The 18366-nt window shown below is 42.2% G+C and overlaps 2 protein-coding genes across 3 annotated transcripts in view; one reads left to right on the top strand and one right to left on the bottom strand.

Annotated features, from left to right (window-relative positions):
- LOC119411943 (serine/threonine-protein phosphatase 6 regulatory ankyrin repeat subunit C-like) overlaps positions 1–18366 on the top strand; it is a 1101338-nt gene that overhangs the window by 81064 nt on the left and 1001908 nt on the right. The window lies entirely within an intron of this gene.
- The window catches only part of foxp4 (forkhead box P4), a 104619-nt gene that overhangs the window by 5938 nt on the left and 80315 nt on the right, over positions 1–18366 (bottom strand). For both annotated transcript variants that reach the window (XM_037678918.1, XM_037678919.1), the window contains exons 6-14: positions 17082–17220; positions 14070–14271; positions 13543–13641; positions 11093–11191; positions 6970–7057; positions 5837–5920; positions 2574–2799; positions 2282–2358; positions 2094–2195 (exon numbers count right to left, since the gene is read on the bottom strand). In XM_037678918.1, coding sequence (XP_037534846.1) covers positions 2094–2195; positions 2282–2358; positions 2574–2799; positions 5837–5920; positions 6970–7057; positions 11093–11191; positions 13543–13641; positions 14070–14271; positions 17082–17220 — 1116 coding nt within the window. The remainder of the gene's footprint in view (positions 1–2093; positions 2196–2281; positions 2359–2573; positions 2800–5836; positions 5921–6969; positions 7058–11092; positions 11192–13542; positions 13642–14069; positions 14272–17081; positions 17221–18366) is intronic.

Here is an 18366-nt window from a genome sequence, read left to right as displayed (position 1 = left end):
TATTGCGAGTGTGAGAAGGATTTAAAACGCCTTAAAAAAATATAAAAATATTAAATAAACTACTACTTACAACTATACTACTATCCCTACTTGGCAGTTTTTCACTTATCGCGGGACTTCAGAGTACGGATCTAAAAACGAGGGACCACTGTACTCGTTTAACATTCACCTCCCTCAACAATGTTTCTTTTCCTCTTTCTCGTCTCCTTCTCATTTTTCCGTCCCCCTCTGTCTGCGATCTATGACTTCCATTCTTTGACACCACTGCTCTCCTCATGAAATATAACGACTTATTAAAGGACGTACATCTCTACGGCCCCATTTGACTTACGGAGCTGATACATAAATACATAAGGCCACGCCGGGCTCTATTTAAAGATCCTCCAGACGGATGGCAGAGGAAACAGACACTGGGCATTAATAGTTAAAATTCATAAAAGTCAGATGATGGGGGGGGCTGAAGATATTTCTGCAACCCTGTCTCTTAACCTTTGCAGCACCCATTCCTCCTTTATCATCCTCCGCCTTGCTTCCTTAGAGTGTTCCTTCTTTCCCAGTCTGTTCTTCACTTCCTCTCTTTTCCACACCTAAATTAGAGCGGGGTTTCTGTAAAAATAGGTCAGCACCTACAATGATGGGATCAGCCTAAGTGTGTGCAATAGAGACAGGGATAAAGAAAAGACAGATTGTGTTTTAGCTCTGCATGTTTGTTAATGTGAAGAGAATGTGTAGCTGCGAGATGTTGCTTTTTTTTTACAAGGTCAAATACTTAAAGTACTAAGCTGGGGAGGTTGAAATATTCAAATCTGAAAGTGAAATATATGTCGAATGACAGAAAGAGAATCTTGCATAAAAAACAAAAACAGTAAAAAAAAAAAAAAAAATCTTAATCAGGGCCTTCAAATAAAGTGAGATCATTTTGATAAATGTCCTTAAAAACAGAATAAAGCTTGACTGCAAAATTTTGGTATCACTTTACAATAAGGCTCCCCTTAAAGATAGCTAATAGTTTATAAATGCATTATTAATTCCTCTATAAACACTTTATAAATCATTAATAACTGCTTATTATGCATTAATTAAGGGTGACAGAGACACAAAACCGAGCAGCTTGTTGCCAAATAGTGAGTCAAATCTGTTCACCTATTTCATCTTGTTACGTTAAACATTTCAGACTAAGTTACTACCGCGTAACCAAAACAAGCATTTGTAAACCTATTTATTTAACTTATAATATTGTACTTTATCACTGCGTTATAAGTATCTACAACTAATATCATATCCTAAAAAATAGGTTTACAAATGCTTATTGTCCTCACAAGGTAGTAACTTAGCCTAAAATGTTTAATATAACAGCTTTAGATGAAATACATAGGTGGCAGATTTGGTTCACTATTTGGCAAGAAACTGCTCAGTTTTGTTTCTCTGTCACCCTTAATTAATGCATAATAGGTACTTATTAATGATTTATAAAGTGTTTATAGAGGAATAAATAACATATCTATTAACTATTTATTAGCCATCTATAAGGGGAGCCGTATTGTAAAGCGGTACCCAAATGTTTTTGTTCAATTGAATAAAAAAAATAAAAAATCTGAGTCGGACTTAGATCACACACAACAAACCACAATATATTTCCTGCAATCGCCAGTCAGAAGTTGAACGGTTTAGGGTTTTGTCAAAACTGAACTCCAAAAATAAAAATAAAACGGTCCAAACTTACACTGTCAACATGTAGCTCTGTTAGTTTGCTTGACAAGTACTTAGCACTGGTTTAAGTTCACTGAAATAATATCTTACACAAAATCATAAACTGGAGAACGCTGCAATAAGAAGTGTAATAAGAAGGGGCATTAAGGTCAGTCATAATGCTCTGCTTGTGAAAGTAAGTCTGTTGGGCCTCACCTTGACACTCACACAATAATTCTGAGTGCCACCATGCCTGACAGGACAAGTGGGACAAAATACAATAAAAAATACAATAAGAAGTGTTTTCAAAAGCTCTACAGAAAAGATCTGGGTTTTGAAATCAAAATGAAAAAGCACATTTTTAAGTATGAAGCTCCATTATACTACGTATGGCATTCCCGTACCTTCCATGTGGCCGTATTTCTCCTAAAATACGCAAACTTTCGTGTAAACCAGTTGTAGATCTCATTGAGGGTCAACTGTCTGTCTGGAGACTCCAGAATGGCCTGGGAATCACAAAGCACCGATATTAAAAGACAATCCAGGTGGCGATACAGTAAAAAAAAAAAAAGTCAACGATGGCTAAACTTACGTGGCGTATAAGAGAGGCGTAGGTAAAGGGAGGCCTGACATCAGCGTTCTTGTAGAACTCACAGTTTTGGGCGAGCTCTGACAAAAGCAAACAATTCAAAATAGATCGTGAGCTTTTACTGACTTTTGCAACACTAATGTAAACGTGCATCCCATCCTGAGCTGCAATTAACGCTTGTTTTAGCACACTTTAACATGTTTAAAACCCACTGAGTAAATAATAAATATGATTTACACAAGTGAAAAGACTGTTTCAGGATCAGACAAAAGGACAGATGTATGCTGGAGTCTACCTGAGGCAATAGGGGTGCAGTATTTGTCGGAGTTGCGCCTACGTATGGGCCCGACGGGGTGCGTGTGGGAGTGGGAGTGTGTGTGCAGGCTGGAAGAGCTGATGACGGAGGGTCCCTGGCGCAGCGGGGTGATTGGGGTGGCGGCTGAGGTGGGGGGGTGGGGAAGACCCTCTGGATAGATGTCAGTATCCCTCTTTAACAGAGAGCCACTGGAAGCCAGGTTCAGCTAGAAATACACACACATACATATGACATTTTAGTTTTTTTTGGTTAAAACATTAATTCATAACGAAGACATTAAATGGGCGCACGCCATCATTAAACAACTGGTATTTTAAAATTAGAAATCTTCTTTTGAGAACCATTTGGATGTTTTGAAAAGAGCTTTGTGCACAGTTTATGATCAGTTAATATCTTACCTGCTGAAGGTAGCTATGTGAACAACCCTGGTTTGGAAAAAAGGTTTCATATAGATAAATAGATTAACTAACGGCTAGTCTGCACATTGGCCCTGCAAAGACCAGCCATTATATCATCAATCTGGACAAAATTAAACTCTGTGTCTCCAAACTGAGGCTGCTCAAAGAGCTACCTGCTACAAATAAGATACTGACTCGTTATAAACTGCCCACAGAACCACACTTCAATAGATTTCTGTTGCTTTAAGAGCAAGGGATTTATTTATCTATTTATTTTATTTTACAAAGAAGGAACATAAAAAAGACCAGTTTCAGGAAATTTGGATTCAGCTGATCCAAAATGCTGCTGCCAGAGTCTTAACTGGAGTTAGTAGGAGAGATCATATCTCTCCAGTTTTAGCTTCTCTCCACTGGCTCCCTGTCCAATTCAGAATATAATTCAAAATCTTACTTCTAACCTACAAAGCTCTCAACAACCTAGCTCCATCTTATATTACAGATCTTATTGATCCATATTTTCCTAAGAGAGCACCTCACTCTCAGACTGCAGGTTTACTTGTGGTTCCTAGAGTTTCCAAAAGCAGAATGGGAGGAAGCTCTTTCAGTTATCAGGCTCCTCTCTTGTGGAACCAACTTCCAGTTTCTGTCCGTGAGGCTGACACATTATCCAGTTTTAAGACTGGGCTTAAGACTTTTCTTTTTGATAAATCCTATAGTTAGGGTTGACTTGGGTTTCCTGAGCTGTCCCTTAGTTATGCTGCTATAGGCTTAGACTGCTGGAGGACAAACTGACCACATTTCTTCACTCTGCTACTGTCTTTACTTACTCTGCTCAACCTGTTTTGTATTTATAATTATTTTTTTTATCCTAACGTGTTTTTTGTCTTTCAGGTACACCTGCACCTGCACCTGGACCTGCCATTCTGTGTTCGTTTGTCTCTCCTTCCTGTCCTCTCAAACTCAGCCGGTCAAAGCAAATGGCCACTTGTCCTGAGTCTGGTTCTGCTGGAGGTTTCTTCCTTTTAAAAGGGAGTTTTGTCTTTCCACTGTTGCCATCGCACTTACTCAGGATGAGAGACTGTGACGAAGTGGAGATTCAACGTGTCTGCTGCTTTTTTAGATAGAGAACTTTACTAATTGGCTTTTCTATGAACGTTCCTGTAAAGTGCCCTGAGACAACTTTGGTATGAATTGGTGCTATATAAATAAACTGAAATGAATTGAAATTGAGTTCATTAGACAGTCGTGAAAGTCTTAAACTCTCCTGATTATTTCTCCCATAAACATCATTCTGGATATTTTGTTCTGCCACTTCTGACAGACGGTTCACGACTGATTTGTCTATAAAGTTCCCATTATTTGCCATTTGTAGAGTAAAGGCAGCAAACCCACAACCTACAAGAACAGTTCTTAAAGAAGTGATTATTCTGCTAACCAGTGACTTGAGTTCAGTTAAACTGGTCATATATGGTGCTTTAATCAAGAACCATTACAAATACTAACCCAGATTTGAACAAAACGTCAGGCCTTGAGCGCCTCCTGTGAATATACGGCCCTATCATTTGCACAGAACTCCACACATTTGCACACTCTGAACGTGCACATGTATTTATACACACAGCAATGTCTGCAATTAACCCCAGCGCTTACAAAAACAAAACCGCACGACAGCGTGTTTGTACGAAGGGAACGTACACATGCACTTTGCGGTGGCCAAGTCTTCACGGACCAATTCGGCCCAATTAGGCAGAGCCTTGCACACACAGACACAAACACATGCACATACATAGCAGAACCAGTACTCCCAGTCTCTTTGGGCAAGCCTTTGCATGGCTGCTAGTTTAGGACTAATTAAAACCACTCAAAGTGTGTATGTGTTGTCTCAATTTATGTAAAATGTGCGAATCACCTCCTCTTTACTTTGACCCTTCTCAGTACTATTTAAGTTGATTTGGAGGGGGCGGGGCTGTTTAACAGGTACTTCATTAAAGCTGCAACTCTGCCCCGTCGCCAAGGCAACAGTCGAACGCTGTTAATTGAGGCCAAGCTTTGTTTCCATTCCTGATGCTCCTCCTCCGCCTCCCTCCTCCTCCAATGCCTGACCCCGAGGCCCATTTCCAGTGGTGACAGAACACGCCTCTTCCTGATTTCCCATTAGATGATAATGGCAGCTGATCCCCTTGTGATCAACACATCATCCAGGCACCTCGAAACACTCACACACACACATTGTCACTCAGCTGCACTCGTTTATATTCTCAAATTAAGACACTCTGCCTCTAATTGACAATTAATTTCAACATCTTCATATTTTAATAAGACTCCTTGTCAATTTGAATAATAAAATATTCATTAGATTCTTAATAACAACCTCAGCAACTGCTGTGGACACACACACACACACACACACACGCATACACACCACATTAAATTTCAACTCTATTTGTCAGCATTCTCTGAAAATACAGTGAAAGACGTGAACGGCTTGGAAAATTTCAACTTGCACAGTTTGAATGTGTAGAAAGAGTCAGTGCATGGGTATTTCATAATAGAGTTTTATGCAAAATAAACCTAATGTAAAACCTTAAACCAGAAGTTTAAGGCAAGAAAAAAAATAAAACTGACGCAAGGAAGAAAGAGTAAAAAGCTGTAATGATTCAGAAATGACACGTTAACCCTCACTGAACAACAGGGGGCACAGACACCAAGCTAAAGATTAACAGAGAATAAGAAGGGTGGAAAGAAAGCAGCCAGAAAGAGACATTTGTAGCTGAAGTGGCTTAGGCTAAAGCAGCAGATGTTTTGTAATCTGAACCTTAGGGGGTTGGATCAATGTGTACTCACAGGTTGGTTAAAAGGTTTTGGCTCTGAAGGACGCATGTGCAGGTGGGTCATCATGGCCTGGAGTCGCTCACTCTCCTTCGCCAGCTGCAGAAAACACACGCGTGCGGGTGAATGTCTTCAAATGTATGTCATCTCATTTCATTCCCTTCAGATTGATTTAATGCAGTGTTGACAGAGAATTACAAATACAATTACACCTCAGGCAAAGAGAGATGAACATGAGAGTGCGCTAACCTCAGTACCCGCAGCTCTTTCTCACACACACACACACACACTGTCGCCTGAAGACACACTCGCCCCCGTTTGACTTTGTTAACTGCTGTTTAATGGGTACGGCCTGTGGAGATGCTGCGTCCTCTGTGTGTTTTTTTTCTTAAGGATGAGCGTGCACAAAAAAAAAAAAAACCTTGAGACATCACTATTAACAAACTCTCACTTCAGTGATGTGTGCGATGAGAAAATCAAACCCTGTGCATGGTGTGTGTTGTTATGTTTGTCAGGGCAGAGCCCGGGGGGGGGGGCTTCCTGTGGACCGCTGAGGGATGAAGTGACGTGTCAAGGAGAGAGAGAGAGACGGCTGTCCTGATGTGATGTGACACCAGCTGCCTCTCTGTCACTTTGTGTTGCGTGCTGGTGGCTTCAGGAGCTCAACTAAACGATGTTTACCACCACTGCAAACATAAAAGCTAACCCTGGACAGCCCCCCCCCCCACCCCACCACCACCACCACCACCACCACCACCACCACCACACACACACAGTGTGAGCGTTGTATTCAGGACTTTAAAAGTTTTTTATTCTGATGTTTCAAGAGCGTTGTATGCAATTTGAGAGCAAGAACCTCCACACAGCCTGGTCCTCCACATGCACGTCTGTGTCCCCCCCCCTCACCCCACACCTCCCCTTTCAGCTTTACTCTCTTGCTAGTGACCAGTGTGGCTTTATAATTAGAGCAGCCATGGCAGCATCCCTGCTGACTGCTCCTTTTAAATTACAAGCCCCGCTGCTCTCCGTAAACCCTGGCCGGCCTCAGACAAAGTTTGTGCTGTCGACAGGCTGAAGCGATCTCCATGATGATGTTTTGTGAACGTATGAAAATGAAGTGGGTCTGTGGGAGAATGTGCTTGACCCACCTGTATCTCCAGCTGCTGAACCACCTGCATCTGGACTCTGCACTGGGCAGTGCTGCGGTCATCGAGGGCGTGCTCATTGTTCAAGTGCCTAAAGGGGATGAGAGAAAGAAGATCATTAAATGAAACAAACAAACAAAAAATACTTTCAAAATAAGAGCACCGCTTTATAGCCTGAAGCAGGGGTCTGCAACCTGCGGCTCTTTGGTTCCTACGCAGCGGCTCTTTCAAGTTTTGACCAAAACTGACAAAAAAAAATGAATTTTATTCGTTTTTATACAAACAACAAGAAAACAAAAGGACTAGTTTTAGCAGTTTTCCCATAATTTCTTTTGCAAATAAGTGAATACTGTAACAAGTAGAAGGAGTAAAACATAATCACTTTAACTTTATGCTTTATTTCTATACTTAATTTTTCCACAATAAAAAAAAGACATAGGTCTACATAGTGCATAGTTTTTATTAATTAAAAAAAACTACACCCCAGCCCCGCTTTAAAATAATTTGTTTTTTTCTTTTGTCTTAAATTGTAAAAATATCAATAAACGTTAAAAAATCATTAGATATTTTGAGCTTTATAATGTCACCCCCTAGGTCAAGTTGTCTTTATTGTCATTTACGCCACGTGGTACATGTGGTGGAACAAAACTATGTACACAGGGTCCCAGTTACATCCAACAAATTGTAAAGAAAAACAGTAGTAAGATCCAAGACATGAACTACGAATATACTAAGCACCACTAGTACAAAACAATGCACCAAACAACAGCAGCACAAACATGAGTCTGTGTGAGCAGATGAGGACGAATGAACACAGCAACATGAAATAAATCAGCAGCATGAGATCAGCAGCATGGGTAGTCAGCAGCACATATCAACAATCAAGTGATTCTTTTCACAGTAATTTTCACAGTGATAGTCCTGACTAGGGATTCATGAGTTTAACAGCCTCAGGGTAGAAGCTGCTCCTCAGACTGGTGGTTCTGCACTTAATGCTCCTCAACCTTCTGCCTGAGGGGAGGGGGACAAAAAGTGTGTGTGCTGGGTGAGTGGGGTCCTTCATGATGCAGGTGGCCCTCTTCCTGCATCTGGAGGTGTAAATGTCTGTGATGGTGGGGAGGCTAGCGGCCACAAAAGCCCCCTCCAACAAACCTAAAGTGGCCCACGGGTCACCAGTTGATAATCACAGTCGTAGCAGGTTGTTGCGACTCTGAACACTTTTAATTTAGTGAATGAAGACGTAAAAATGTCTCTTTTGATCGTAAACGTAGCGGACCCGTGGCCTAAAGGGTTAATCTTATACCAATTTTCAGCTCTTGAATGAAAATGTCTGTGAACTCAACCTGCCCTCGTTTATTTAGACTGAGTTGCAAGCGCTTTCAGTGCTATAAAAATAAACTCCAATCTTGGCGGATCATCATTTTGTCTGCTGAAGGCCACGGCAGCTGTGTTTTGTGTGTCTACTTCACCAGAACTCAGCGAGACACAATCCAAGACAACCACCTGGATATGAGCTCATGTGTTATCACACAGAGCTTTATCTTAAGACCCTGTTAGCTAAACTTTACTCCACGTATTAACACTGGTGAGTCACTTGTGAATATGTGTGCATGTGGGTGAATGTCCGTGCACCGTGCATGCGAGAACGGGGGTGCTGTGTGGAAGGGAGAAACTGCGATCTTCTTGATCTGTCCCAGTGCGTTCCTCCTCATCTCTGCTTTGTCATCAAAGGTTATTCCCAGGTTGCTGCTGCCCTGACAGTGTGGGCTCCCTCCATTAACTGCAGTGTCACTATAGCTGGCCAGTAAAGGGAGAGTTCAGATCTTTTGACATGAAATTTGGTGAAATGGCTTGGAACAAGTATTACGTTACCTGCTGTAGTGAAATAGTTAATGGTATAAAGCAGTGATGTCAAATACTGGTCCATGAAGGCAACTGCCTTGTGTTTTGGTTGTTTTTATGCTACAACTCGCCTATTTCGAGGTTTGAATGGCTTTTTAGCATGTCTTCAAGTTGTAAAGAAACTACTTAATCATCCATTCTTTCATTGTAGGTGTGTTAAAATATTAAAACATATAAAACATGCAGGAAAGTGGGTCTCGAGGACCAGGATTGGCATTCACTGGCGAAAGGCTGTTAAAATAGTCTTTGCATGAACTGCAACAAAATGATGAGCTCAAACTTTTTCAAGATGACAGAAGTAAACTCAGTTTCTTCAAAAATATCTACAACAGGTAATATATTAACTGTTTATAATCATCCCACAAAGCCCCACTTCAACTGATCTAAACTTTTTATTTATGATCTCCTCCTTTTTAACCTGTTTACTCAGGATTAGGTGATTTTCTGTTACGTCGAGTGTGTGTGCGTGTGTGTGCACGCGTGTTCGTGTGTGTGTGTATGTTCGAGAAAGAAGTTTAGAAACTTGAGGCGGAGACTCAAAATGAAACAAAAACAATGATGTCATGGCACGACTAATCTAGGCAGATGGATGGCTCAACACAAGTGCATGATAATAATAACAAAAACATGATCTCACCCCTTCTCTCTCACCCCTTTCTATAACTCACTCACACTTTTGTCCACTCTCCCCTTCCCACTCTTCTGCCCCCGCAACTCCCCAAATTCCAATGATTCACACATCTTCAACCAAATCTCCCCTCCCCTCCCCCCTCTCTCTCTCTCTCCCTCCCCTCCATTTCTCTATAGCTGCGCCATAAACAGTAGCTGTGTTTTTTTCTTCTTCTTCTTCTTTTTTTTTTCCAGTGCGTCTCGACAATGAGGCTCTGTTTACTCCTCGGAGTGCTGGCAGACAAGGCTTTAACCCACATTACACCCAGCTTCTGCGACCACAGCCTGAGAGTATTATACCAGAGGACAGGGAGGAGAGGGAGGAGGTGGGCAAAGTAAAGAGAAGAGAAGAAAGACCTGAAATAGTGGAGTGTCTCCCTCCTCTGTTCTTCCGCTCTACCCCTTTCCCCTCCCGAGGGGATGACTAAGGCTTGCTGGGAAGGATTGGACTGACGGCATTATCTGTCGCTGCCTCTATTTTATTTCATCTCTCCTCTTACACACTCAAACATACACATACGCACTTTTTCACTCCAGCGCTCGCTCTCCTCCCATCTGCCCCGGGGCTACGTGAAATGAGACACCAAACAACAGCTTTCCTCTCCAAACTTTCCCAGCCTGGCTGCAAGCTTTGATCCGACTGTCCGATGCCATCACGATCACCACGCACACTTTCTCTGATTAGACGAGCGCGCGAGTGAATACTTATTTCTTCACTCTTGCTAATTAATTCATCTACTGTTAAAATGCACACAAGCTCCGTGTGGATAATGAGTGTAAGTCTGTGTTGGACTTCATTAGACGTCTTTTGTTGGAGGCTATAGCGCCATATGTGACAGACGTTGAGGTAGGAGCATGTCAAGGCCTGAAAGTGCTTGAGCATCACAAACACAGAGCAGGGGCTGAACGAGAACCTAAAAACAGACCCCACCCACCCCCCCACAAAAAACAAACAGGGAAATAATAAGAAATGTGAATCACACAGTTTCAAACTTGTAAAAAGATGCCCTAATTTTTAAGAATACAAAGTCGTTTACACGCGGGACAAATGAGAGTGTGTTTGTTTCTGTGTGTGCATACACATGCATGCGCCTCTGAGCAAATGTGATGCAACAAACTGCAACAGATGAGGTAAAAAAAAAAATATCAGGAAACTTCACAGGGACATTTGCGACTGAGGTAAAAAAAAGAAAAGTTCTTAAATTTTTGTTAACAAGCAAACTAAAGATTTTCTTTTCTTATTGCAGACGACATTGTTCTGAATTCACAACTGAAACAGAAAGTTCAACGAATGTGGCTAAGAGTTAGGAAACTATGTTTATTCTCATTTTTATTCTGCGTATGGTTTGGGGAAAAATGGGAAAAGTAAAGCAGCACTGGCCTCATTACTTGCTCATGGGAATCATCTATAACAAATAGTTTAAACGCTGTCTAATTGTAAGTTATTGTTACAATAAATACAGTTTAATTAGGAAGTACATAATGCCTCTGAGATGGATTTTTGTTTTTTCCGCTGCAGATCATGTGCGTCACTCCTTGTTGACTGTTTACTCACTTGATGAACTGTCCCATGTCCTCACACAGTGCTTCGCAGCCAGGCCACTTACACTCTCCATGACCGTAAAGGGGATGGGAGCTGCTCTGCTCCTCGTGACTGTGGACGGACATAAATAACAACTAAATAAGATTGTACAACAGATATTATAAACATTTTACCAAAAAAGTCCAATTGCGTTTTTAGCAAAGGCATAACTCTGTCACTCTTTCAAAACCACACACATGCAAAAGAACTGATAGAAACAGCAGCGTCGGTGCAGCCGAGTGTGGGTAGCTGAGATTAGTTTGTGCAGATCTCCAAGGCCAAGACCAGAGAAAGGAGAATAGAGCAAAGTGGGGTTAGTTACAGAAGCCAGGCAAACAAGGAAATCGGTCCAACAACCTCAGAGCCGCATTCTGAAGTCCATGACCTGTCTCTCTGCCTTTGGTGTGTGTTTTGCACATGGTTTTGTGTATTGGTTTTGTTGCATTTTCTACTGTTTCAAGAGTTGACACAGAGCCGGCACAGGACCAACCAGCCATGACTGATTGGTGGTGGCTGTCGTCATGTGCTGGTTGTTCTTTTGTGGTGAATGTGTTTCTATGTGTGTGTGTGTGTGTGTGTGTGACTCTGTTCAACTTTATGCTGAGTGTGTATGCGTATACTTCTATACATGTAGAATGATGAAAGACTAAGCCAGGTTTGGTTTGGACATAGCCAAGAAATGTATTTGTGAGTGTGTGTGGCAGGTCCAGTAGCAGATGTGGTTCAGACCTGGACTGGTGCCAGCAACTGCTGTCTCCATGTTTATTTACATGACTAGATATGTGTGCATTTGTATACGTGTGTATGTGTGTGAGCGTGTAAACTGGGATAGGGATTCTCCCAACTCAACATCAGAGGGTTGTCTAACAGAAACCATTTGTCTTGCAGATGGAAACATGTCTCTGTCTTTCTTTCCCCTTCTTTCCTGATCAGATGTGCAGGCTGGAGTGTGTCATGTATTTGGATACGAGTGTGTGTGTGCTGCTGGCTGTGGTTGAGTCAACTCAGAAGCAGCTCAGACAGCAGACATGACAAACTGCTGGTAACCACATTCTCCTCCACATCAGCCATGCATTAGCTTAGCAGGCTAACACAGTAGTGCTACCCTCTTTGTGATCCTCTGTTGGACTACCACCAGCACACTTCAGCTGTAGTATAATCTGTGACATTCTGGTTCAAATGAACCTTTTTTATTACTTGTGCCCCCACTCTGACCCTCTCCAAAGTGAAGTCAGACTTCTGGTTGAACAAAATTTCTGGTGGCAAACAGTGCCTCAGTGCTAAAGGACTGAACATTTCATGTTTTAGACAAAAGCCCCCAGTATACTCCCACATACGTCCATACGCGGAGGTACGCACGTACATATGCGGAGGTACGAGCGTACCCCACAGGGAATGTCCGTGCAAAGCTCAATTTTTACGACCGCATACGCGTACGTGGTGTCACACAAAAACTGCCCAGGACGGACTGTTTTGTATGTGACACCAATGTATTAAATTCCCCTTCTTCATCCCTGATCTGGCCTTTTATTTTGTTTTGTTTTTTGCCAAGAGGCAAGCGATCGCTTCCTCCTCCGTTGATGCCATGACTGAAATGGTGAGAAATTAAAATAATTTGTCACGAGCGAATTAAACTCAGGTCCAGCGTGGCTGCGGGAGGGTCTGGAGAGTTCCTGGTGGGCTGGTTTGATGTGTGGGCTGCAGAGCCAGCGCTCCCTGTTCTTTTTTTTACTTTTAGATCTTTTTATTAACAACATATAAACACAGAACACCACTGCGGCTGAGCCTGCCAGCGCTCGTTTTTTTCCCCCCAACCTGTCAATCAATCCAATAGGCGTGTCAACAAACGACCAATCGGCGACCTCAATTTGTCCCGAAGGTAAACGCCCCTTGTCTGTGAAGCTGCTCTGCAGTTGCTCTGGGTGGACGCTCGAGTATCAAGTCTGAACGTTTGTAGTGTAAAGCGCTTTGAGTATCTCAATAAGATAGAAAGGCGCTATATAATTACAGTCCATTTACCATTTACCAATTACGCTTGTGATAAAAGTGACAGAGACCATTTTATGATATGTAGTTGACTCTATTTGTTTGTTGTTTCTATAACTAGGAGACAGCCAGGTAATAACTCCACTGCTTGTGTGGAGTCATGATGGGTCAGTAGGTGAGCTGTTAATGTGCCCCAGGACAGATCTGGATACAGGCTCCTTAACCTGTGTAAACAAAATCAACTCAGACCACTTTTGACTGTGGGCCAAGCATTTGAATATGGCATCCTCAATTAGTCCTGAGAGAGTTCACGCATGTATTTAAAGCTGTCCATTTGTGATGTGTGTGTGTGTGTGTGGTTAGTGCCAAACATCAGCAAAGTCAATCTTAGTTTTGTCCACATGGGAGTGTGTGTGTTACATGAAAATGCTACTCACTGGCTGCTGGGCGGTTGGCTGCCTTTGGAATAAAGAGGGACATGGTCATCTGCGCTGTCTGCCTTGGAGAAGGACGATATCCACTCAAACAGTCTGGCTCTTAAAGACGAAGACAAGCCCATGAGCAGCCTACACAGCCATGGGACAACACAGCCACGCAGTGTGTGCAGTACAGATACACCCAGCATGTGCATTTTTCTAACAACCACAGTATTAATCTCTGGACTACAGCATCATCTCCTTCTAGACTTCTCCTCTAGCATCCCCTCCTCATCTTTTCCCACATCATACTGATACATGTCAATACTGAACCAGACACATCTTTCATCGAATGTTCTGAGAGATGTTAGTATGACAAAGAGCACGTGTGCATGTCTTTTTAACTGTTTGTGTGAGTGCAGAGTAGCTTGAAGCTTAAAATTCCTCCAAAAGTAAGAATAAAATTGCATGAATAAGAGATAGTAAACGTTACACAAAGGACAGAAAAGAATTCTGCTTGTTGAATTCCTGATTAAAGCCACCTGTACCTGTCTCTCTTTGGGGTGTGGCTCTGTCCATTGGGCAGGCTGTGCAGTGGAATGTGAGCGCTTGCAGCTTTGGGGAAGGCTGAGGTAGAATTGGAGCTGTTGGTGCTCAGGTCCAGGCCTTCGGCCTGCTTGAGGGCCTCCTCGGTGCTCTGCACCCCCGACACCTCCTTCCACAGCTGTTGGAGGTCTGACGGACACATTGCTGAAAAAAGCAAAACACAAAGTTTACTCACGTTTACCTTACTGATCAAAGTCACGGGCAAATGTGACGATAGGCTGTTTAAATTGTGCAAATTCAAATAAAGCTCATACGTTGTCGACTATTAGTCAGACACATACTGATAGACTACTGGATATGGAAACTGGCATCACTGAAACTGTAGCATCAACTAATTATTCTACTGCAGAAAAAATATTTTACAGTTACAGCCACTGACATTGTTGACAACTAGTGCTGTCCATCACCATCACTGTTCTTGTCACTGCCAGATACACTCTGTGGACTCTCACTTTATTCAGTTAGATAGAGACCTTGTCTTATTAGCTCAAAATAAGAGTCTAAATAAGAAGACAGTGGTGAGACTTGCCAATAAAGACTTCATCAGCTGTAAGATTTGTGTAAAAAAAAGTGTGGGTGCACACTTTGATTTCTCCAGCTGTGTTATTTCTGGTCCAATTTCACAGTAAAAGAGACGCCTAAAATGCCGAAGTCTACTCCAATGGATCTTAGCATGCATACACAGACATCTGCACACACATTCAGAGACCTCGCAGCAATCCAAATATTATGTCTGCTTTGTCTGCATTCTTCTCAAGCCCCGCCAAAACAAGAGTTCTCACTCTGGAAGAATGAAGTGGTGTGTACGTATGCACACGGTTCTGTGAATGTTTGTGTTTGCACATGCATGAAATATATATTAAAGAAAAAAATTAACGGAACTGTGGAGACAATCAGAGAGGTGTAAAGTAGTTCAGAATTGTTATGGTAAGAAACCCAAATCGTATGAGTCCATTTAATTTAAAATAAATATGCAGTTTTTGGGGGAAACATATGGAAACTGTTAACTGACAAGTGAAACACAAATAAAGCATGTGGGAAGAAGAGATTTGTAATGAAATAATAATGAGTTTGTAACTATTCGAGACAAAATTTCTCTCCTAACTTTGTCCAACGATGCCTAAGATGTACAAATAATCTGAGACGATGAGAATACTCCTGCTACACCAGATCAGGATGTTTGTTTTTTATCTAAATTATCCGTAAAAAAAAAAAGAAAAGAAAAATGTGGAAAAGTGTCTCGAGCGTTCCAAAAAGTAGGATCTAAATGCATAAACTCAAATCAAACAAAGTACAGTAGTCCCTCGCTACTTCACAGTTCGACTTTAGTGGTCTTTCGCAGTTTTTCAAAGTAAGAGTGGACATGACACACAAGTGGCTGATTGATGGATGAGCCGCAGGATCGGCATGGATTGTTAATTTGAAATCAATTATTTTAAATGACTTAGCACCTGCTGCAACTTTGTGCAGCCCACAGGCGCAGGGAGAAGCTCCCTCCTGCAGCAATGTGGTCACGATCTCCGCTCTCTGCCACCCACACACTTCTGCTCTGTGCTGAAGCAGCTTTGTGAAGGGTTAACCCTTTGCTGTCCGGCTGCACCGATCGACTTTTGTCTTCCGGCTTAAAATTCAAAGTATGTCACATCGAAAAATCGTCATAATCACAAATATAAAAGAGTTAAAAGTTTAATTACTGTATTCCTACTTGGCGGTTTTTCATTTATCGCGGAGGGCGTGGTCCCCTAAACCCAGTGATAAACGAGGGACTACTGTAATTTGTTTAAATACACATTTCTTTGCAAAAAAACATATATATTAATACACTTTGATCAGTTTTCTTTACTTTTGGACAAAGACTACCTCTAAATGACTAAAATCTTGGAAATAAACATTAACCACAGCAGGAGCACTCATATTACCCCTGTACCCACACAACAGCCCATTGAGATGAGGCATTAGAGTGTGCGTTTGTGTCTGCAGGTGTTTGTGTATGAGTGTTTGTGTTTGCGTGGCATGGCTGGTCAGAGGAATGCTCTGGCTCACGGCTGGCTGGGCTGCCACAATGGACCGGCTCTTGTACACTGCAGGGAAATTCCAGTCTAATACACATGGAGAACAAGAAAGAGAAGGAGACGCCAAATGTTTCGCAGCATTTCTGAAAAACTACACCCTCCGAACACAACTGCATCCTCTATATTTCTTCTGTGAATCGTCGCTATATTACCGGTAAACCCACTTATCCTTTGGTGGATCTTGCTTTTCACATTTAGCTGATTTGAGATGAACTTTTCCAAACGTTCTCAGTTTTCCGTGGAGTCTTATTTTGTTATGTCTGAGTGTGTGTTTCACTGTTACAGCATGTGAGTCTGTATGAGAGGAAAAAGTGAGCGATCAGAGCCAGAGGGAAGGAAATGGGTCTATTTGGTCAACTCAGTCAGCGCTTTAGCAATGTTACGGGCACTTTAGAGCCCCTAAGGCATTCTCTGAGAGTGAGATAGTGTGTGGATGTATGCATAAAGCGTCACTGTGCACACACAAAACAAACACGCACACGTACAGTAAGGGCGAGCCAGCAACAGCTAACATTTATCGTTCTGAGAAGTTTAAGAGAAAAAATAAAGTCCTGTGGGGCGCAGCTATAGCAGGAAGATGATTTTTCTTGGGTCTGGCTAATCTCAAGTACAAACACACACATCCACACATCTCTGAGAAGGAGGCTTAGTGGCATATTTTACCTATTATCTAAATGAGTACTTTCCACAAACCCACCAATCACGTTTCCTTTTATCTTTTATAGGCTGATTAACTTAACGGGCTTCACAGGCAACGCCGAGCACAGGCCAATGCGTGCACGTGTGTGGTTAGGCCCGTGTTTGTCAGGATACGCCTGCTTTACAAAGCGTTGCATGGTCAGAGCTCTGCATACGTGTGTGTCTGCGTGTGTGTACACACACCTTGCTGAAGAGACTGCATGGCGGCGGTGGGCTGCAGGGGAACCAGGCCTTGTCTCTGCAGATTGAGGATGTGTTGCTGTTGAAGCTGCTGCATCTGGATCAGCTGCTGCTGGAAGGCCAGCTGCTTACTGCTGATCTGCTGTAAGGCAGAAGACAGACAGAGAGAGGGACACGTTAGATAATAAGTTGTCTGCTGTTTGATGCAGTTGACTAAACACAAAAATAAAAAAGAGATGAAAACCAAACTGCGATACCTTCAGGATGTGGAGAAAATGTAACGGGATTAAGAGAGGGTACAGAGACAGTAGAGAGGACTTCATAACATCTAGTGTTAATGCCTGTGCGCATCATGTTGATAAATGCCCCCCCCCCCCCTTCCTCCTCTTCCAATCTGAAGCGGACCTGGACTGTGCTGTGCTACTTGACTCAACCTGACCCTGCAGAATCAACCCCTGAGAGAGGAGTACTTTATCTCTCAGAGATAACTGGCTGGGCTGAAAAACAAATAAATGCAACTCATCATTGTGTGTGTGTGTGTTGCTGGGGGGGTGCATAAGAGAAGAACTCACAGAAAGGACAAATTAGTCACTTCCTTTCAAAGTTGGCGCCTAGGGAAGAAAGGTATTATGTTAGTAGGTTGGTGTATGTTTGAGGTTTTTGTTGATTTCTACGAGACACCTTTGTATGTACGGTAATAACTTGTCAACAGAAACACTTGTAGTCCGTCCTTTTTAATAACACTGCTGAATACTGATGGAGCTTGGAAAAAAAACGTTTGTCACATGTTTAGTCCCTAATAATATCATTGTTTCCATTGCACAAAGAATGGAGCTGTGTTAAGATGAAGTGCGTGTTTGTGCATGCTTAGACTGCTACAGTTGCCTTTGTAGTGATTTTTCAGGGCTGGACTTAGAGAGGAGAAATAAATGGGGAGGATACTGCTGATCTGCCACTGCTGGAGGCTCCTTTAGATTAGGATTCCTTCAACTGCCATTCTTTTGGAGGACATAAAAACACAATCAATTATAGACGTGCATCCAATAATCCCTTCCTGTAAGTTTTATGAAAAATTGTTCAGTGGTTCATGAGATATTTTGCTAAAAGGACAGACAGTGCTGACTCCAAATATTATTACTTGACTTGTGCTCAGAGTATCTGTTGGGGATCAACCTCAGCTACTACCACACCAAATTTTAAGTCAATATCTATAAAAGTGACAGAGTAATAGTCATTTATGTGCTTGCTAATATCAATTAACTGTAATCGCCATCTTGATTAGGATTCT

The sequence above is a fragment of the Nematolebias whitei genome, chromosome 7, assembly GCF_014905685.2.
Source record: "Nematolebias whitei isolate Nwh7 chromosome 7, NemWhi1, whole genome shotgun sequence".
NCBI lineage: Eukaryota > Metazoa > Chordata > Actinopteri > Cyprinodontiformes > Rivulidae > Nematolebias > Nematolebias whitei.
This window is presented reverse-complemented; position numbering and strand designations above follow the sequence as displayed.